Source organism: Tachypleus tridentatus, chromosome 2 (genome assembly GCF_004210375.1).
Source record: "Tachypleus tridentatus isolate NWPU-2018 chromosome 2, ASM421037v1, whole genome shotgun sequence".
NCBI classification, from domain to species: Eukaryota; Metazoa; Arthropoda; class Merostomata; order Xiphosura; family Limulidae; genus Tachypleus; species Tachypleus tridentatus.
In genome coordinates, this window is record NC_134826.1 from 104,637,185 (window position 1) to 104,660,458 (window position 23,274).

A 23,274-nucleotide genomic window follows, 5' to 3' on the forward strand; every position below is an offset into this window, starting at 1 on the left:
TTTCTTAACTTTTATCAAAATATGTATATTCCTCAAACATGTACTACAAATTTTGAAATAGTGCAGATAGTCCGTTGTAGGACTGCACTTAACAACAAACAAAATACCTTTTTTAATAAATGAAACTAAAACATGAATTTGATGTGAGACATAAAAGGTTGAATGTGAAATTAAACAAAAGCTGAAGTATGGACTTCTTACACTATGTATACAACTTAAATATTGAACATTAACACAACACAATTCGAAACAAAAGATAGGCTGAAATCAGAATTAAATAGAAATTCATCAAAACTCAAAAGAAAAACTGAAATAAAGTTGCTTGTTTTGGAATTTCGCACAAAGCAACTCGAGGGCTACCTGTGCTAGCCGTCCCTAATTTAGCAGTGTAAGACTAGAGGGAAGACAGCTAGTCATCACCACCCACCGCCAACTCTTGAGTTACTCTTTTACCAACGAATAGTGGGATTAACCGTCACATTATAATGCCCCTACGGTTGGGAGGGCGAGCATGTTTTGCACGACTGGGGCGCGAACCCGCGACCCTCAAATTACGAAGCGCACGCCTTAACGCGCTAGGTCATGCCAGGCCCGAAATAAAGTTGCTAACTGTATTCATAACCAATAAAACTAAACAGAAGAATGTATTGTGAGAAACTAAATTAACATAAAAATAGACATAAAATAAGTGTTAGAATAATATAAGAATCAAATTCAGCAACCCAGGTTAAATGTTACAGATAATCAGGCAATGCTTTTTACTTTCTAAGGAGATGTAATTAATCAAATAATGTTATGTATGTATTGTATCTCACTCTGTTAGTAGTGATGCTCTCACCCCTCTGATCCAAGAATATTATTACCCCAAACAACTCTTAATGTCTAATCCACATAGCATTTATATGTCAGTACTTATACCAGTTCGTAAGAGAGGTTCCTCCCGCTACTGGGTTTAGTGACAGTAAGTAAAGAATTTCAGGTATGAATTTTTCCACCATTGTCTTATTTTAGTTGACAAACGATAAATAATGAAAGCTGATACCTACATCAAATATTCTTTGAGTTACTGAAATTAGATTATGCACTTTAAAAGTGTAACCAATGCATTGAAGATCTCAGTTACCATAAATCATGCCACGAATATATCCATGTGTCACGATACTACATATAAATGTAATTAACTTAAGATTTTTATATAACAACCTCAAAATAATATCACAGTAAAACATTCAGATATGTTCGAAGAGCTTGGTTGGTCAGGCAACCCACTATATCAGATAAACATGAAGAACAATTCATTAAACAAAATTTAAACCTAATGATACAGATACAAATATAAATATGATCTCACACAATGACACAACATAGAGAATTATATATTGGATCCACAGAAAGCTGCTATTTTCATTGAACTATCAGGAGATTTCGAGAACAAACAGTCAATCATTAATCATATTATATGATACCCATTCCACTTGCTTTACTTACGATCCACAAAGTCTGCAAGGACTTGCTTGCCAGTCTATGTCATTCTTTCAGTTAAACGATCGGATGAAGGCTAATATAATGAAATGCACATTTTATCCACTCCCAGTACTAAGCACAGATCTGTAAACAATTATCTACTCAATATCAATCTTTAATCAACATGGAACTCTTCAAATTTTCCAAATTATGTTTTTTCACTATTTTGTCCAATCTAATAAGCAATACCAACATGTCAACCAATGAATAAACTTTGGCTTGTGTTTGGAAGAAACCACAACAAGCACAACTTATAACATTTTTACCTTAGTCTAAATAGTGAACATGTGCAAGGAAATTCTGTGGAAGCTAGACTTACAGCACTCTTCAAGAGCATTTCCAGATGTGGTCTGTTTTATTTTTGTTTCTTTTTGAATCATGTACATGGACATACACCATATTTTAATATATTTAAAAGAATGTATCTAGAAAACAAATTGTATCTCCACGACAATCAATGTCACTTCCTGATGTCCTCTAATCCTTTAGTTTTACAAAGTATAAACTATTTTCTGTCTTAGAGCTCCAGAGACCACTAGATTCATCACAGTTTATTTAGTATATTACAATGGTTTACAATAATGTGTAACACAACATCCTTCATCAGTTGCTACACAGAATGTTGTTCCCAAGATACATCAGAACTCTTCAGTTGAGTTTCTTAAAGTTTCTGATTAGTAATTTGATATGACCAATAATAGGCATAAGTTTCATTGCACATATTATTACTGCAATGTTTTGTTCACTTCATGGCAACTAGAATCTAAACATTCAACGAACTGACATGCTCTCTTTAGATTAAAATATAATCCACTGGTAGTTTTAGTTTCTGACCTAGTTGTTCTACAGTGAAACTGTAACCTTGCATCATTTTTTTCCAAATTACAATAATGTGTTATTGATTTTGAGGTCATCTGCCTTTTCAGTTATGTAAAGTCTAAGTACAAACTGTGCCAGTAATATTTGAAAAATGCTAGAATTATAAACAGCTCGTTTCTTGTCATATAATGTTGGCGTTAGGGACTTGTTGCAATTGGATAAAAATAGCAATCGCAATAATACTGCGCGTAACATCTTGTATCTATGGCAAAAATGTTTCAGTTTTCCTATTAAGGGAATCTTATCCAGGATGAATGTATAATCTTGAGGATGATAAGAGACAAAAGAGATTTTTTTATCAAAACACACTTTAGGGACTGCAATGCTTGCTCATGTTCATATTTCACAAAAAGAGTTAGTTATTATGCAGAAGGTTGTAATGAGCTATAGTATTCTTAATATGCCTAATTCCAGACTAGTCTTTACCAACTCATAGAATAAGTAACCACATTGTTCCTATTTATCACATGACCAAGAAACCCTACATGCATGTGTCTCAAATCAGTCTTTCCTGGTTTTAACTTCAATCCTTAGACAATGTTAGCCTGAAACGTGTGACCAAACACACAAATGTTATCCACATACATAAGACATTTCTGTTATTGCAATATTTTAAGTATAAGATCCATCACCCTCTCATAACAGATTCATTACATAGATCAGATGGTATTAGGTTGATTTGTATAGTTCTTCCCAAATGATTGGTTTGTTACAATTTCCAGAATCCAGATCAAATAACTGATTATTTCCATTAATCTGTTCTTAACATAGGAAACTATTCGTCATATTAGACGTAAAAAATTTTTTTACTAGTAGGTATGGCCAAATACTGCTAAAAGTGGCACTATTCTAACTTCAAAACCTGCTAAGTTTCAGAATCTTAAGAAAGACTATTTGATGGTTGTGTTATTGAATACACACCACACTTATGTCTGAAAACTTATTACACTACAAATTCTGATTTCCATATTCGTGGTTGGCAAAGTACAGATATTTCATTATTTAGCTTTGTGTTTAACAGCAAACAAATAAAGAACAATTATGTTCCAATTTTACTGATATACAGCATATGAATATTAAGACCCACAATAAATAGTGGATTAAGATAATGTTTTAGAAAGAATAAATTGAACATAAACAGTAACTGAATGAAGACTGAAACGTTCATGTTAACAAGAAACAGTCTTTACTTTTGTACACCAACGCAAAAAATACTGGCATCTTACTACTACCCGCTAGCTTCAAGTTTTTAAACTAAGTTCTTTGATTGTTGGAGATAAAACGACGCTCAGCCTTTTTCATTTTTCAAAGAATCACAGATTTTTGTCTATACCATTTTGTTAAGATAGACAAAAGCTCTAGTACAATATTACACAGTACTTAATTACCTGTAGAGGCTAGCCATTTTACTATGTACCCTTCAAGATTCGAGCCTGATCTTAACTGTAGACAAATATTAGGCTGATTCCATTATGTGTCAAGTGATCCTTACATCACTACATATTACTGAGAGAAACACAACTGTACCTTGTCAAATAGATATTGGAGAAGACAAACATATTACAATACTCAAAACAGGCACGATAATAAGTGCGCTTCTAGCAAGTGCTACAGTCAAAACAGTTTCAATAACAGATTTATTCAAGACATCGATAATTCGAGACTATCAACAACTGCAAAGTTGCATAAATGTTTGCTGAGAGGAGTAATTATGTCTGCAAGAATATAAGAACAGTAAAAGAAGAAAGATGGTTAAATAAGATGGGTATAATCCATACTAATATCCTGCTACACTTTGCAAAGAACGTTTCAACAAATAGACAATCATTGTACTCAATTGTAAGAAGAATACCGCCTATAGTTGAGATAACCCAGAAACTGGACTAATAAGAGCTGAAGAAAAGTAATTTGGTCAGATAAATCATGTTTTATCATTGTTTACACAGGTGAGTAAAGAATGGTTTGTAAAACAAACAATAAAACAAGAATAAATCAACTTCTCGTGTTGTCTGAACTGTACAAGGAAATAACGACATAGCAATAGAACTAAGCAGGTATAAGCTATGTGAAATATATCACAGTTGTGATATACAATTCTAGCCGAAGGCGACAATTACTACAAATTCACGAAATTTTGAATAGTGATCACAAGGATATTAACAATTAATATGCCCATTTTTTGCTTTCAAGTACTTAGATATAACTGAATTCCGTTTTCTAAATTGTATAATGTTAAGATATGTAGCAGTTTTCAGTTCTAAATTAACTCTGTCTCTGATGTGACAGATGTTAGGCTCTTGACCTTCTTTCACTACTTATGCGGTTAAAAAACTTCGTATGGCATTTGTAGTTCTAAAATAATATTTATTTAATTTTATGACTCTTGAAAAACACCTGAGCCTTCAGTAATAAAACAGTAGTTCATTACCAGTAAACATATCCACAGTGTATTTCTATTTAAAAACCTGTGTTTTTGAATTAAATACCTTGAGTGTGAGTGACATTGATGATTGATCTTCACGGCACTTACATCAGACGTAAAACTGTTATTTTCAGAAAACAGCTCGTTCTCGTTACTAGGATTATATTCCCACAGGTAAAGATCAGATTTAACATTCTTACTAATCTAAAGAAAAATGTTGAAGGTTAAACCACCAAGAAGTTAACTACACACACATGCATTTGATATACCACGGTATATACTATTGTCGATACAACATTTCGGGCAATACCCTATTTCAGGTATCACTAACTAAATAGTAAATACGTAAAAAAAAATCATTCTAAATCGAAGGTCTCGTGAATATGTAACAAATGAACGTGTATAACAAAGCTGTGTGGGTATATATATATATATATACACACACCTCTCCCTATATATATATACACACATATAAACTGCTGGCCAAAATCTTAGGCCAATGAACATAAAGAAAAAATATGCATTTTGCGTTGTAAGACTCAACCACTTATTTGATTAGAGCTTCGAAAGATGAAAATAAAAAAGGGAAAATTAAAATAAAAATTTTTTAGCATTTAATAGGGAAAATGTGAACACTATGAAATTAGCCTAAATACTAGCTGGTCAAAAGTTTAAGACCATACAAAAAACAAGTCCTAAACAGGGTAGGAAATGCCCAACAAGAGGTCACAGTAGTGAGTTGCACGGCCGTCATTGCGAATAATTTCAAACATTCGCTTTGGCATGGTTGATATAAGCGTTTGCAGAAGGCTGGATGGAATGTTATTCCAAGTGGTGAAGATGGCTTCACGAAGATTATGCACTGTCTGGAATTGACGTCCATTTCTATAGATTTCCCCTGCCATCCACCCCCAAACATTTTCATTGGGGTTCAGTTCAAACGAATACGCTGGATGGACCAAAAGAATCACGTTATTCGCCATGAAATAGTCCTTTGTCCTGAGGGCATTGTGGATCGCAGCGTTGTCCTGCTGAAAGATCCAGTCATTTCCACACAAGCGAGAGCCTTCGGTCAATAAGGATGCTCTCTCCAACATGCCAATGTAGCCAGCTGCTGTTTGACGCCCCTGTATAACCTGAAGTTCCATTGTTCCATGGAAGGAGAAAGCACCCCAGATCATGATGGAATCTCCTCCACTGTGTCGTGTAGAAAATGTCCTTATCGTGCCAGTAACGTTGGAAGCCATCTGGACCATACAGGTTAAATTTTTTCTCATCAGAGAACAAAACCTTCGTTCACTTTTCTACATCCCATGTTTGATGCTTCTCAGCAAAGTTTAACCGAGCTGTTTCGTGGTGTGGAAGGAGACGTGGCCTTTCAAGACATTTACGGTTTTTAAAGTCTTTCTCTCGTAGATGCCATCTTATTGTTCTTGAGCTGCATTCTGCATCCGTAAGGGCCTTAATCTGGTTTGACGATCGGCTGGTGTCTTGCCGGACAACCCATCGAATCCTCCTGCTCAATGCCGGCGAATTTTTCTTTGGTCGACCACTTGAAATTCTCGTTCCGTATCCCTCAGGTCTTTTAAGAAATTTGCAGTTTTACTTTGCCCAATCTCACCAGTGATGGCACGTTGAGAGAGACCTTGCTTTTTCAGCTCGACAATTCTCCCACGTTCAAACTCTGTCAACTTTTTAGCCTTTGTCATGTTTATACTTAATGTAACACAGGAGATGTCGGTGGGAGATATTGACAACGCTAATGCTTGAACACAAATCACTAAATTTCGTTACGTGTTTACCGATTAACACTTCGTTTCAGTATGGTCTTAAACTCTTAACCAGCTAGTATTTAGGCTAATTTCATAGTGTTCACATTTTCTCTATTAAATGCTCAAAAAGTTTTTTATTTTAATTTTCCCTTTTCTTATTTTCATCTTACTTAAATAAGTGGTTGAGTCTAACAACGCAAAATGTATATTTCTTCTTTATGTTCATTGGCCTTAAGATTTTGACCAGCAGTGTACATAAATACACCCAAACATTTCCATACACGCACATACATATAAGACTATATATTTTATAGTGGCCTGGCATGGCCAGGCAGGTTAAGGCGTTCGATTCCTAATCTGAGGGTTGCGGGTTCGAATCCTAGTCGCACCAAACATTACCGTCCTTTCAGCCGTGGGGGCGTTATAATGTGACGATCAATCACACTATTCGTTGGTAAAAGAGTAGCCCAAAAATTGGCAGTGGGTGGTGATGAATAGTCTTACACTGCTAAATTAGGGAAGGCTAGTGCAGATAGCCCTCGAGTAGCTTTGCGCAATATTCAAAACAAACATTATTTTATAGTATTTAATAAAATGAATAGGTATGTACATAATTCAGTGTATAACACCATTTGCGTGTGGGTAATATTAAAAGAAAAATATTAGAAGATACTAAAAAGTCTATTTAGCCAATTTGGGTCAAAAATTATTTTATTTGTTCCATATGTGTTTAATCATCAGACGTAAATTGATTCTTCATGGATGGCTTAGACATATTTTGTAAAAGATTTGCTGTAATACACTTATTTTAGGTCTACGCTTGTTTCTGTATAATTTTAATTTTGCATGTGACTTATGCTCTTGACTGTATATTGTGCAAGTCTTGCCTGCTCTCGAAGCTTGTAAAGAAATCTTTAAAGTGAGAATCAACAATACTTGTTTACGAAAACGCACTAAATCATTGTTGAAAATTCTAGAAATTCCCTTAATTGGTATGTAAAATCCCACACACCGAGAGACAAATATTATCATTTTTAGTTAGCTACAATCAATATGTTATAGCCTAGGAAGCTATAATTGTGATTAACGCCTATTAATCAGAAAACTACAGAATTTGACCAGGAATATAGATTTGGAACATTAAATATCTCCCTCGGTAAGAAGTGAACTTGTAAGCGATGTTAAGCCAAACAAGCTTAACAAGATGTGACAGTATAAATTCAAAATTAATTTACTTGTAGTGGATTTGTGCTAGCGATAAAATATTCAGTTCTAGACCGGATATAAGAATCAGTGTTGTTTATGTAAAACTCTTGTTTATAAACCATAATTCGTAATAACTATTAGTAATAGCCGTTATTATAAACTGTATTATTTTTATGTTTGTATATTGAAATATATTTCTGTTAAATAAGGAAATTGTTTCTATCAATCTCGTTGACAAATAATATAAATTTATCTATTTTATTAACTTCTAGATTGATGTTCAAATTTCCAGTTATTTGAAATCGTAATACGGACTTACGTAACATAATAAATTGGAGACGTCCGAGGTAAATTATAATTCATAACACTTTGAAAATAATGTATAGAGAATATTAAGATATAATAGTTTCACTGACCTTGAAAAATCTACTATCCTAATAAACGTTATGGTTACGATTGTTATTGTGGCAGTACCAGTTATAAAGGTTGTCATAAGTGTTGTTTCAATTAAGTCTACAACAATAATCAACTGATTTTAAAATTCTAATAACTAATAACTAAAATTCTAATAATTCTAATATTTTTGAAGTTAAAATAGCAGTCCTAACGGTTATTATAAATACAAATACATCAGTTGTTTTAACAAATTTTAAAATTGGAGGATCTGTCATAACAGCTGATAAACATAAAGCAAATATTGGAAGAATTGTGAAAGTGTAAGAACTATCGTACTGGTGAGAATATCACAATAACAATTGAAAAATTTGTTACAATTAATACAACTTCCGTAACAACTGTTAAATGAGCAGTTATGTCATAGCGGTATTTACAGTAATAACAACTGTTCCTATCTTAACAGTCATGTGAACTGTTCAAACGATTGCTAAAATTCTACAAACGACTGATTTTATGACTGTTGAAGGTTCAGCTATTTACTATAATTGTTTTTAATGTTTTGGCAACTATCGTAATATTATATGGGCTATGAAATTTCCAGTAATTTTCGTTATAATGCTATAATAACATTCGTAAGTGTGGCGTATGTTTTCTTATAGCAATGCCATATCAGGCTATCTGGTGAGTCCTCCGAGGGGAATCGAACGCCTGATTTTAGTGTTGTAAATTCGTAAACTTACCGCTGTACCAGCGGAGGACTGAGAAGAGAGTACCACAACTAAGTTATCATTTTTGTTTAATACATAAAATTAAAAGTTATTAAAAATAACTTATAAAGAATTCCAGAAGCCTCAATTTTTATATACCACAAACTTAAGTGTCACAATATATCAACTGAATTTCTCGCTATTTGATTTAGGGTTGATACCAACGAGAAAAGTTAAAAAAACACGTAGTGAATTAAATTAAAATAAATGAGTTAATCCCTTAACGAAAATAAGTGCTTTAACTTTACATATTAGCTTTCTGATTTCCTTCCGCTCATTTTGTTTGTTTGTTATCAAGCACCAACCTACACAAAGGGCCATCCATGTTCTGTCCATCACAGGTATCGAAACCCGGTTTCTAGTAGTATAAGTACACAAACATGCCATTGTGCCATTGGGGTTTTGCGCTCAGTCAAGCAATGTCTTATAATTGTCAATCTCTAACAGTTCAGCTTTCGTGAAATCAGACCAACTATGAAAGTATGTTGTTCTAGCAAAGAGCAGGTTCTTTTATTAATATTATAAACTTTGAACTTACCTTAAATAATTGGTTTGTATCAAATATTTTGCAACAAGTTTAGATAACTTAATTTCTAAAAGTGTTATATTTCATATTGGAATAGAGAGAAAACAAGCTTTCCTAGCTGAAATGCCTATACTTATGTTCCCTCTTTAAACTTGTCTAATGACTCGTATGTAAAAACTTCGAAAATATTATCTTTATACTGTGGAAGGGTCAGAATGTCTCAGAGACAATTACAACAATAAAAAAATAATTACAATAACAATTCCCTCTCCTAAACATTCAAGAACTAATTGAAATAAAGTACAGAAAATGTCAAACATATAACAGCGTTAGTTGATTTGGAATACTGCCCAGCGCCAGTTTAATCTAGAGACAACAGATATACAAATACAAGATTGTCAGATATCCTTTAATGATAAACTAACCACTTTTAGGATTCGTTACTTCGAACATGTTCTACATAAACCACACAGCTCATCCATTTGAATTACAATTGAAACTATTTTAAAATAAGCATATCAGGGTTTTGATTTTATTATAGTTCTTTTAATAGATCGTATCGAACTACAAGGAAAGTAACGAAAATTTTATTGCTCTGCTTTAAAAAGATGGTGCAGTGTTAACATAAGAAGAAAAGTTCAGAACTATTCTGTTCAAGCACTTCTTTATGAGCCTCTTTTCTTGAAGTCGAATTTATTGAATAATACAGAAAATTAATTTTTCTTAGCTGGTACATAATGTAACAGCAGTATCAGAAATCGTAGATAACGAAAGAAATTGATAAAAAACATAGTTTAATCTACCTGTAACAACTAAAGAATGATGAAAACAAAAAGCGCTTAAAACGTTTAACGACTACGATTAAATAGGATTGACTAGCACAGGGAAAATTTAACTGATAACAAACAATGCAATGCATCTAGTTTAGAATCATCAGTAGCAGAACAAGACACTAAGACCTTGTACAGAAATTTAGTAAAAAAATAAAATAATATTGCAATAATTATTATCCTAAATTACTTAAGTGTATATGGAAAACAATGTATAGAAGTGAGGCTGAAAAAGCACAACACAGTTCTATAGCAGAGACTTAAGCATGTTGCCTAAGCATCTGTTGCCTAAGAGGTGGAAGAGAGGACACAGGGGTATTCAGTGCCGTTGTATACTTGACACGTAGCTGCATGATACGAGGAATGAAAGTCAGCTTATAGTCAAAGATGAGCCCCAAGAACTTTGGCTTAGGGTCCACAGGTAGAACAACTTCACTGAGATGGAGCGTGAGATCTTGTTGTATACCTCATTTGCGGCAAAAGCGCATACATACAGTATTGGAGAAGGAAAAGGTAAACCCATTTGCTGTAGTCCACTTCAACAAGCGACTGAAGATAGTATAAAGCTACTACTCAATAAATCTCATGTTCGATGACCGGCATGAGATGTGGAAGTCGTCGACATAGAGCCTGTTTGCAGCAGTAGGAGAATGTTGAGTGGTGATAACATAAATCTTGATACTAAAAGTGTGACACTCAATAGACAGCCCTAAGGGAGTCCACGGTATTGTAAAAAAGAATGAGAAAGTGTGAAACTCACGCAAACTTGGAACCACTTATCCAGTAATACGTTCTGAATGAAAATGGTTAAAAGACCACGTAACCCATGGAACTGGAGGTCTCGCAAAATGCTGCACCTTCAAGTAGTGTCGTAAGCCTTTTCAAGGTCAATGAACATAGAACAGGATATTGTCTTTTGAGGAAGGTTTCCCTGATCGACATTTTAAGTGTGACTAGTGTGAAAGGGTGATTATAATTGATGGTCAAAAGCGGGGGAAGAAACATAAAGTGGTAGATGTACAAAAAAGCTCTCGCCGAGAGTATTGGCAATGCTCTGACATCAGCAACTTCCTGGCCATTGGAGAGCAACTTCCAACCAACCTTCCAAATCTTGTTCCATATGACTTTGGAACTGGTGGTAGAAGGGATGCTAGTTGTGAACTTAATCCAAGATTTATTTTAGCTTTGACATCTAGCCTGCTGTGCAGAAGTAAGGACCTTCTGGTAAGCAATGTCATTTGAAAGAGTAGGTTACCTGTAAAGGGTATCTATACCTGTATTTGAGCCTCCTGTACCTCCTAGAAGGCAGAACTCCACTTTGAACGAGGATGCCATTTAAAATGTGTCGAAACTTTAGGAATAAATCAAGCAGCTGCCTGGATGATACAGTCAGGCACTGCTATTATGCAGTTGTTTATCAATGACTGACAGACGACAGCTGGATCATGTTCAGAGAGAGCATGAAAGAGGGCCAATTGGTTTAGTCCAGCTTCTACCGAAGTACAAAGGCCAAGTGGCCTCAACCATGGCCAATCTCTCATATAATTATAGGAAAAATCATCACTGCTCCATGGGTCACTATCAATCCTCCAAGAAAAGTGAAGGGAAGCAGACAAGTAGAATAATTGCAGTAAAAAACTGACTAGATGTATCAAAATAAGCATAATAATTAGAAGTGAAGCGGGAAATGTTGTAATGTGTTGTCTCCAGGAGATAAGTAAAGAGAAACATCAGTGATGGTATGACCCAAGAATGGCTATGGCCTTCAAGCGTTATCGAGCTGTAAAACAGGATGAGCACATACTGGTCGACCAGAAGTGCTACCCCTCCATGCACTTTGGTATAAAGAAAACTTCTTAAAGGTAACTGTATTAGCAGGTTTCAGAAATGTTTCCTGTAAGGAAAGACACAGGATGATAGGAATCAACCAAGACCTTAATGCCATCCAGATTAGAACAGAAACCTTGATAGTAACACTGTAACAAAGTGGCAATTTTTGCTTAGATGAAGATAACTAGGTGAAGGACCCTTTGGTATAAAACCACGCCATTTATCTTTATGAGAAGGAGGTCTGTTGACCTCTGTAGATCCTGTCCTGAGTCGAGTGGGCAGGTTTCTGTCAGTAGACAGAAATTCCAGCAAGACGGCTGATATGGATATTAAAACTTTAATTAAAAACAAAGTTTCGACTTTCTTAAGTCCTCTTCAGATTAACAAAGAGAATTCGCAAATGACAGTTAGCTACAAATAAATGGCCTAAGTAGGGGCAATCCCGTGTCGTCAGTACTAACCAACATTTTAATGACACAGACTGAATCTCAAGCGATCAGTTCAGCCTTACATCTACCACTATACTGGTACAGGTATGTAGATGATACAATTGTTGGATTCACATCTACAGAACACACACTTAGGTTTTTCAACCATGTTAACTCGATATACCCCAACATTAAGTTCACCTGTGAACAGGACAAATTAACTCAACCTCAAGATCACAAGAACCGATACACAATTCAAAACAGAAATGCACAGAAAAAGTTACCCATAATGGACTACACATTCTCTGGGACTCAGCCCATGAAACATGACAAAAACTCAACATATTAAGAAACCAAATAAACACAGTCACAAATCTATGCTCACTTGATAAAATTAACGATGAAGTCAACAAAATAAAACAACACTTCATCAACATCGACAAATTCCCTTCAAAAATCGCTAAACAATTATACATACACACACATCTAGTTCAACAACACAATCAATAACAAAGAAACAATAATAAATTCCAAAAAACAGCGAATTATAAAACCTTACACTGCTGTATACCATATATTCCCGATATCAGCGAAAAATATCCAATATTTGGAGAAAACTTATAACGAAGCACGACATTCAGTAAACACCATTTTTTCAAAAATCAGGTACAAAACTAAAGTCCATTCTATGTAAAATCTACACCGTCAAGAACAACATCAACATTAATTATAGAATACAATGTATCAACTGCCACGACTTCTATATTCGAGAAACAAACACAAAAATGGAAGCCAGATTCAACGAACACAAAAAACACCTTCATACGTTTTTAATTCTGCAAATCATAAAAACACAACGTAACTATAGAAAAAACCCAGACACTAGGTAGGGAAATAAATATGAACAAATGCAAAATCAAAGAAGCCCTATTTATACAAAAACTAAATCCAAAATTTAATCAATATAAAGGAACACCTTTATGCCTATACTAAACAAAAACCTAACGTCTAACTGCAACGCTCTCTACAATCCCGTACCCGTTTACACTCTTGCCTCTAAGATATGTATGTATAAACATACATTACAGTTTAGATAACCTGCCTTGACAGAGGCAGATGGACGCATCGACGTAAATATCATTATTAAGACACAGGTCGTCAGCACATTTCTGTCCTTGTGAGTTGTGACACAATGCACAGCAGAAAAACATTGGTTGGAGGATCTAGCAAAGATTTTCAATTTAGGGATGTTCTTCAAATTCATGTCAAAGATCATTCCTCTTGAGGAATTCAGAGTAGCATAGAAAGTAACCTTAATGAGTACATTCCCAATGGCCTTGGAATTCTGCAGGAGTTCATTGTGTTTTGGGATAGATGTTCCAACCAAGATATCCTTAGAATGTAGCTTCTTGATGGACTTGGAAGAGCCAGCAAACCCTCTAATCCCTTCTGAATGAAAAAGAGAGACATTTCCCCCAAAAATTTGTCAGATAAATAATTCAAGGTATAGGATCTGATGGTGGTGGTGACTGTTAAACAGAGTCGTCTATGCGTGATTGTTTACTAATTAGCTGTTTTTTATTATTTTATTTTTTCAAAGATTGTGAAATCCATAATAAAGAGAGGAAGACTCATTGCCCACTGACCTCTCCCACCATGAAGTCCTGCAAGAGAAGACATTAAAATACCAAACAAGGACACTGCAGCAACGCCAGGGTTTCCTGAACACTATAACCAAACACCAGCATCAAACACAATGTTCACAATGTTGAGAACGTCAAATACTGGTGCTCATTTGATTCTAGTCCAATAGGATCAGCTGATTGACCCTGGGGGAACCCATCTGGAAAAATTCAAGGTACATGTGGCATGCTTGGGTTGAACTTTTCAAGCAACCGAATCCTTTTCTCCTCTTCACGGGTCGCCACGCACGGCAAACACAAAAGTGGGTGTTCAGGTCCCAGAAAAGTTAAACTGAAAATACAGAACCTTCCCTTGTAGGTCGATTATAGTGAAAAACATTTTTTAGTTTTTTGTAGAGTGATAAAGTCTGTATTCCAGCCTCATCCATCAGCCAAACCAGATAGCCAAGAAGCTAGATATTCTTCTAATATTGAGACACTAGCATTTTCAGTATTAATGTATAATAACATTGTAATTTCTGTCCACATAAAATACTTAAAACTTTACTCTTTTGCTTTAATTTAATTTTTACAAAGTGTTGAAAAGGAAGCAAAATTAAATACTATTTTCGTTTAAAATGCTATGATGTTTGGTGTCCAATAAAAAGTCAAAAGGTTAAAACGTCTACATAAAGTAATATGTGGCATTAATGATGACATATCGTGAAATGATTAACGAATATTATTCATAAAATTAAAACATTATTTTAAAATACACTTAAAATGTTGAATTTATTATTTTTCCAAAATAATATATACAATATTTTACAAAATTCTTTAAACATTTAGCAATTTGGGTGTTTGCTTATTTTTATGACACTATCAAAATTTTTATTTTAAATATAAATAATTTTATACCTCTGGTTGTGTCAGACAACCTTTATATTCAGATTTTTTTTTCAGAAAAGAGAAGGAAATATCAAGGCATGGATAGTGTAACACTGTATTTTACTGAACTAAATTACAGCATTGAATGTGTAGTTACTTATTTATAGAAACTAAATTACTATAAAAATTATGTCATAGCTTTTGTTTAATGTATTCGCAGAATTTCTATGAATTTTGACAAAAATATCAAAAAATGAAATCCTTACCAGTCAGCCACCAATCCATAAATGAGAGAGCCAAGTACTGTTGATGAGAAAAATGCTACCTGTGCAACCAGAAGTTTCCAGTCATTGTCACAGACCCAACTTTGCTGTGAAACAAAAATAATTAAGACCCAAAATTATAATGACAACACGTGCTCGAAGCAAGATTTATTCTTAAAAAGAATGATGAAAAAGCAGGGAAAAAAGATCAAAATAAAAAGTTAAAAGATGTATATGAAGGAGAGAAAAATTAGAAGAAAGAGGGAAAAACTTGAAAGAACATGGAGAAGAAATATACAGAAAGTTAAGAGAGGGATTACCAGACATAAAGTTTACAAAAAACTGTAAATCCAAATCAACTTAACATAAAATGAAATGAATGTTTTTGATATTGAATATGAGAAGGCCATAGAAAGTATAATAATATCAAGACTGAAGAAAACATAGTAAATGTAATGAAAGATAGTGACTGCAAGATCCAAGAAGGCACAGGACATGTTAAAAAGAATTACAAAATTGAAATAAATGACGTTCTTAGAATATCCTCACTATGACAGACATCTTAAAACTAAATCGGTAAATGCAAAGATCAAATCTGTTTGCATGTCTACTCAAAAAGGTTAAGTTAAAAATCATTAATGAAAATTTAGTCGTACGGTTCAACAACTTTGGTCAATCGAAAAAGAATATGATAAAAAATTACAATGGAAGTTATATTAAGCAAGTTTGAAATACTTTTAAAGTAAACGGATAGATTAGTGAAGAGTGAACTATTTATCCTGTAGCAGTTTTAAAAGAACAAGTCTTAGAAACATTAAGAATTTTTGATAAACAATACAAAGTCCACTGTTGGAATAACATCATTCATAAATTAACTAAATGAAGCAAAATTTCACTTGTAGAATTTAAATTTTATTTGACTTCGTTTTCCTGTTGAAAGAAAATGAGATAAAGTTCTGACTTCGATACCAATGCCTTCTTCAGGCCTTTATAGCAACTCATTAGAGACAACGGTTTGTACATCTGCAACATGTGGACAACCACCCTAAACAAACTCTACAGATAATATGATGACGTTACATGAATTACAATACTGTCCCCTTCCTGTACTGTCAAGTTCTTTGAACAATTACATTACACATAGAAAACAATGGTAGAATAGCTTAAAATTTTATAATTAGCAAAATATTACTCTTGAGAATTAACAACACAGCCGTTCACATATCTAAATTTGACAATCCCGAAAATATTGCTGAAATATTTGAAACAAAATGTCATAATCATAATTTTTATATATAAAACAAAAACATTTTCTTCACCCATTTATTGTACGTGAACTATTCAATCACCAAATCTATTTTAGTCATTATCTTCTCTATAACTTATAATGCAAATGTATGATGATTTCTTATTCCTTATTATCATTTTCTATCTAGATAGATAATCCTTAAGTGAATTAATTTTGTAAATTAACCATTGATCTGATCCAAAATGATAAGTTGGAGGTGATCTAGACATGAAAAGACACTAATTCTTCCAAATGGTTCTCTAACAAAATAATATTATTTTTTCCAATGTTGTTTTTTTCTTCCACCATTCTCTCACAACAGCTAAAACTTTCATATATATGTATATATATACAACACCTGGTCCCACAGAAGTGTCCTTCTGTAGTTTCTTCTTAACATCTAAGCGCCTTGCTCTTGGAAGGTTGTGGATATCATGGAATGCTTATAATTTTAGTGATTGTAAAAGAACCAAAAGAAGTAGTAATCTCTGTCCATTCGTAGTTGTGAGTTATCAATAACTATGTATATCAATAAATTAGTAGTAGATAGTTCTCTTTAATTTGTTGAATGTTTATTCACAATCAATAATCTAGCAAACTTTGTTTAATGAAGACCGAGTTAATCAAAAAATTATTTTACAAAAGAGCAGAAGTATGAGTACAGTCCAAGAAATCCTCACACAAACTGGCAAAACAGACTCAATCGTCTGTAAACCCTTCTTCTACATGATTGTATGTATAGAAAATCAACTATTGATAAAACTATTCACTCTTTTTACAGTTTAATTTAAGGTTATTGTTTCTCAACCAATAAAGGAACCTTATTAATGAATCCCAACTATCAAAAACGTCTTTTGATGTATGATTATGTCTTCCAAGTTTATGTGCTAGGGTAGTCCAATTAGTCGCTCATATGCATTAAGTAACCCAACTGGTGTCACAACAAATTTTAAGCTGTAAATTCTTTCTTTTCTTTACTTGCTTGATCAACTTGCACAGTGTAGAAAATAATTTTGATAAAGATAAGGCAACTATATGTGAGTCAATCCTTGGCAGTGGTAAACACTCTTTTGTATAGATCACACCTAACTTTGTGGATTCGTCCTACTTCATAAGTACAATATATGATATCCAAAGATTAGTAGTTGATTCTTATATGATCCTACTAATGATGATATTTTTATTCTTTTGACTCACAATAGTTCATTCATCTAATAACTTCTCAGGACAAAATGAAGTGTTTCATTTTATCATGAACTATTTTCTAAACTTAAAGCTAATACTAACAAGTACAGGTATGAATATATCGCTTCTTGATGGTGTAATTACTAAAATCCATTGTTTTCGCCAGATTTTCAAACATAAATGTTGTAATTATTATGTAGTACATAGGAATTTCATGGCTACAGCACATGAACCTGTTTGAAATGTGTCTAAACTTACTTCCATATTTTCACATGAAAAATTTTTTGCACTATGAATTCTTTGTCACTGTCAGTTACTCACACATATTGTTGTACAGAGAGTCTTAATGAGAGTTATTTCCATGTTTCTACTGGGAAATATTTTCAATCTTTCGTTACAAGTTCAACTCCAACAATAATAGCTGTGGAAGAGTTGCCAATCAATATGTCCTAACGAAACATTGTAGTGTAAAATGCGCAAAGAGTAAGTCTAACTCAGCTGATTTTTATATATGATTAAAGTTGTTTCCTAAACTATAATGAACGTTTCAGACAGTAAGGTGAACACAACAGATAAACTAATAACAAGATAAAGTAAAATATAAGTTTCTGGAAATTTGTGTATTAAAAGCATAGGTTAAAACAATGTTTTTATGTTCTCTTCTTTGCATAGTAAAGAAAAAATGATAATGTTATAAAGCCAAAGGCTTCCATGTAACATGGAAAATGTGCAATTCAAAAGCTAGTATGTACTCTTGTTACTCGAAAAGTATGTATTACCAGAAAGAATAATGTTGAAATGATAATGTCATGATTGATGTTTTGTGATATTATATCACACAGTCAAATCGAATTATAAGTAATTGGTATCTTACATTCTTCATTTATAAATTTAAATTTATATTCACTTTTCTTCATTCAAAATGTCGTTACAGCGTAAATATTATTTTGTTATACAGAGTCTATTACCAAACAGTCACTAAACATTTGACAGATATATATTTATCGAATTAATGGGAAGTAAAAGTAATTATTTGTCAAATTGATCCGGATATGGCTTGAATGTCTTTTATTGCTAAGTGTGGTTCTTCGATAAATGTGCAATGAAAGAGACAAATAGATGTTTGATACATAATGTCTGAAACTATGTTTATATATCTGTCTTACTCTTCACAACATGTAAGATTAAACGGTATAAATGCAAGAAAGCACATGCCAATTTGGGTGTATCCTTGTTAAAAGAAAAAAGTGTAAGCATCCAATAGTAAAAAATATGCGATTTTATACCTTTTACTACTTTGTGTTCTATAAACAAATACACTAATAATATTAAAATAAATCATAATTTCTATAGTATTTATTTAAAAGTTTTTGTTGTATATGTACAAACTCCAAGCAATCTGCAGATACTAAAAGTTATGCAGTACACAAATTCTAATATTTTTATCCATACTAGCATGAATCGCATATAAGACATTGAAAGTACTGAAATTATTTCTCTATACGATGACACTGCACAATTTATATCCTCATAGTAATAGAAGAGGAATCAATTACTTCGTTTTCAACATTTAAGAACATCAAATACATTGTTGTTATAACTGCATCAAAAGCTCAAAAGCGTATTATCTTGTAATTCTTTATTTTTATACGTATTATAGTAAAATAGCATTAAAGCCACGACTTATTTTTACTAGGTGTGATTATATCAGACACATATTAGTCTTATTTAATACGGTTATATTTCAGGTAATGCTTAACATTACTAAATATTTTCTAACATAGATTTATGCCAGATACATCTTTGTCTTGCGAAATATATCTATATAATCGCTAAATTAATTACATTTTAAAAACAGCTTAACATTGTCGCATCTCTATACCTTTTATATTATTATTTTAGTTATCCTCTTACGTGATTTCTTTCAAATATTCATGATATACTTTTAATATCCATTGGAAGTATATTATACGTTATGTATACATACATTAGCAATATACGTTTTTAAGAATATATCATGCAAGACTTGCCTAAAGTTTAAATTCACCGTCCCAGGCTCTTATACTATGTTTCAGGCCCAGCATAGCCAGGTGGGTTAGGGCGTTCGACTTGTAATCTGAAAGTCGCGGGTTCGAATCCCAGTCGCACCAAACTTGCTCGCCCTTTCAGCCGTGGGGCGTTATAACGTGACGGTCAGTCCCACTATTCGTTGGTAAAAGAGTAGCCCAAGAGTTGGCGATGGGTGGTGATGACTAGCTGCCTTCCCTCTAATCTTACACTGCTAATTTAGGGACGGCTAGCACAGATAGCCCTTGAGTAGCTCTGCACGAAATTCAAAACAAACAAACAATACACTATGTTTCATTGTACAATGTAATCACCTTTACCTAAATCAAGTCCTACCTCAGAAGACACTGTTTTGTGATAGGTCTGAGTATCAAACTCGTGTCCGTTTTTACAAGAACATTTTGGCCAGTTGGTATTTGCTACCAATATAATCTTGCTGTTGTTTCTCAAAGGAGCTGTTAACACAATACTTGTAAAGTTCACATCGTACATCTCACATGAACTAAACTTTATAATTCCATCCTTGTCAACTCGTGGAATGGCTAGCTCAAGTCTGGCTTCAAGTGGAATGGTATCCAACTCTGGAACCATACACCAGTGATCTGGAGTAATAGTTATCAGAATCTGACTGTAATATATGGCAGCAAGAGTAGGGGACAATACCCCAGCAAGCAGAATGCAAAGGCGCTTTTGAAAAGGGCCAAAATCTCCCACTTTGGATAACACATTTGTTTCAAAGGTCATACTATTATTATAGTTATAATTACTATAAAATTAATACATCAGATTTGTTATCAACAGTATTAGTAAATATAAAAAATAAAACTGAAATTAAATCAAGGTGGAGAAAGAACTCTGGCTAAAAGAAAATCTCCAGCGTTCATTATAACGCCAGCTGACTTCGGCCTTCTTATTCTAATACTCATATTCAAAAAAGATTATTTTGAAGTTTGGGTTATAGTTTGAATTTAACGATTTAACGCTATCTAATTTTGAACTCACTCTGGTAACATGGCTAGGAGTGTCTGTGGTGAAATACAAAAAAATATTAACAATATTCACACATCACTACTCGTAATCACTGAAATATTTCCTATCGAATATTCACAAAGGATGGTGAAGTCCAAGAAATTTAAAAACGGCTGTTAATTTGATAAAACTTAAATATAGTTAAACAACATTCAGACTACCAATAACATCTTGTTTGCCTGATAAGTCTGACTGAATAAGACTGCTAAGTCAGTTCAGTAACTTACGCAAGAATTACTGATTTAAACAAATCACACTTCACAAGGTAACAGCATGACTATTCAGAAAGTTAGAAATATATTACACAACATAATCTACTACTTGCGTAGCAATAAATACACAGATTATTTATGTTTTATTGAAAATGTAATATCTGAGAACATAATATAAGATTAGAACAATATTCGCAGTTACCTCCTTCTTGCTTTCAACATTGCAGTTTAATATTCTTTATATAATTGTAACATGGATCTCTATACCGACTTAATAATATTTCTTGTGTAATATATATCATACATTGACTTTTCATATGTCTTTGTTACGAGTAATCTTAACTGATTATACTATTTCAAAATTAAAGGTTATGTTGAATAAATTAATTATCTAATTTCATTTTTACCTGTGATAAACAACTTGAAAGTAAATGAATCTCATCTCTTAGAAGATTAATTTGATTATAAGCTATTTAGAAAATTTATGAAACATACATTTGATAATGACATAAGTTAGTTTCCTACTTTCTGCAGTAATTCTTCAATGCATATAAACAAATTAGAAAGCAACCATAATAGTTCAAAGCTAAATTGTATAAATCTATTTTATTCAAGAGTTTTCGATAGATGCTCACAGAAGTTTGAAGAGAAATAGACCTTAATTCGAAATTATTATTTATTTGTTTGTTTGTTTTAATTTCGCGCAAACCTACACAAAGGTTATCTGCACTAGCTGTCCCTAATTTAGCAGTTTAAGCCTAGAGGAAAGGCAATTAGTCATCACCACCTACCGTCAACTCTTGGGTTACCCATAATGCTGTGTTTTAACATTCTGTGAAAGCACATCCATTCTCTTAGGAAATTACTTGTGAAAATAAAATGCAAAATAATGTTTGTCTTGATAAACAACAACAGAGCTAAATATTTTTTTTCAATTTTAATTTTGAACTGATCAAATATGTGAGGTCCATAAGTACTGAAAGTTCGTTAGTCATCAGCATACAATGTTATATAAACATTAACTTTCCGTAAATTTATAACTTACTTACCGCTATTCCTTTACGTATATACATTCATATTCAGGAAGATTTGAAAATCGGCAGAAACTATACTTCTAATAATGACATATTTGACGATATTTCAATCTAAATTGTATACAGTTATACACACACACACACACACACACACTATTTATTTTCTGTCTTTACTAAGCTGGTTGGCCCGGCATGGCCTAGCGCGTAAGGCGTGCGACTCGTAATCCGAGGGTCGCGGGTTCGCGCCCGTGTCGCGCTAAACATGCTCGCCCTCCCAGCCGTGGGGGTGTATAATGTTACGGTCAATCCCACTATTCGTTGGTAAAAGAGTAGCCCAAGAGTTGGCGGTGGGTGGTGATGACTAGCTGCCTTCCCTCTAGTCTTACACTGCTAAATTAGGGACGGCTAGCACAGATAGCCCTCGAGTAGCTTTGTGCGAAATTTCCAAACAAACAAACTAAGCTGGATTCGTGCAGCAACGAAAAGAACGTTAATTTCATAGTTGTTTACTACATAATAAGAAAATAATAAAAGGTGAGGACTTTAGATAGCACTACATTTGATTTCTTGTAATAAGTAGTACAGTATAGTACATGTTCTTCACAAAACAAACATAAAATACAGAGCGGTTTTGTAGCGGTTTGGTTTTCTAATAACATGTACCAGTATGCTTCCTAAATCAAAGTATATGTCATGATGACTTTGATACTTTTAACGATTTTGTAAAGTCATGCTTATCGAGGAAAAGTGGCATGATCACTAAAAAGACATCAAATATTTCTAAAATCTATATTGTTTATTGATTACGTGTTGTTAAAGCTCCGCTTTAAAGGTAGTGTTGTTACATATCATGAAAAATACACAGTTTGTTCTTAGCACAAAATATTTTCTTTTTATCTGAAACAAGGTTAATGGTAATTAATGAGAAGCATTTGTAGATAGATTTATTGCGAAATGATTTAATTTCAACCTTCTCTTTGTTAGAAATTTAATATCTTGTTTTAAAAACTTAAACAGCCTAGAAACTACTCCAAATGGATTTTTATTAGAACAAATAAACTAAACCAACAGCTGAACGTTATTCATCATTACAGTAGGTGAACTAC

At 33.2% G+C, this 23,274-nt stretch overlaps 1 protein-coding gene across 7 annotated transcripts in view; it reads right to left on the reverse strand.

Annotated features, from left to right (window-relative positions):
* LOC143244747 (organic cation transporter 1-like) overlaps positions 1–22,467 on the reverse strand; it is a 66,029-nt gene extending 43,562 nt beyond the window's left edge. For 3 of the 7 annotated variants that reach the window (XM_076489966.1, XM_076489970.1, XM_076489971.1), the window contains exons 1-2: positions 20,230–21,121; positions 15,357–15,460 (exon numbers count right to left, since the gene is read on the reverse strand). In XM_076489966.1, the coding sequence (XP_076346081.1) occupies positions 15,357–15,460; positions 20,230–20,637 (512 nt within the window). In that variant the 5' untranslated portion in view covers positions 20,638–21,121. Of the gene's footprint in view, positions 1–15,356; positions 15,461–20,229; positions 21,123–22,183 lie in introns of those variants that run through there. The other 4 variants (XM_076489967.1, XM_076489972.1, XM_076489968.1 and 1 more) reach the window with 3 other exon arrangements.
* Between the last annotated feature and the right edge of the window lie 807 nt (positions 22,468–23,274).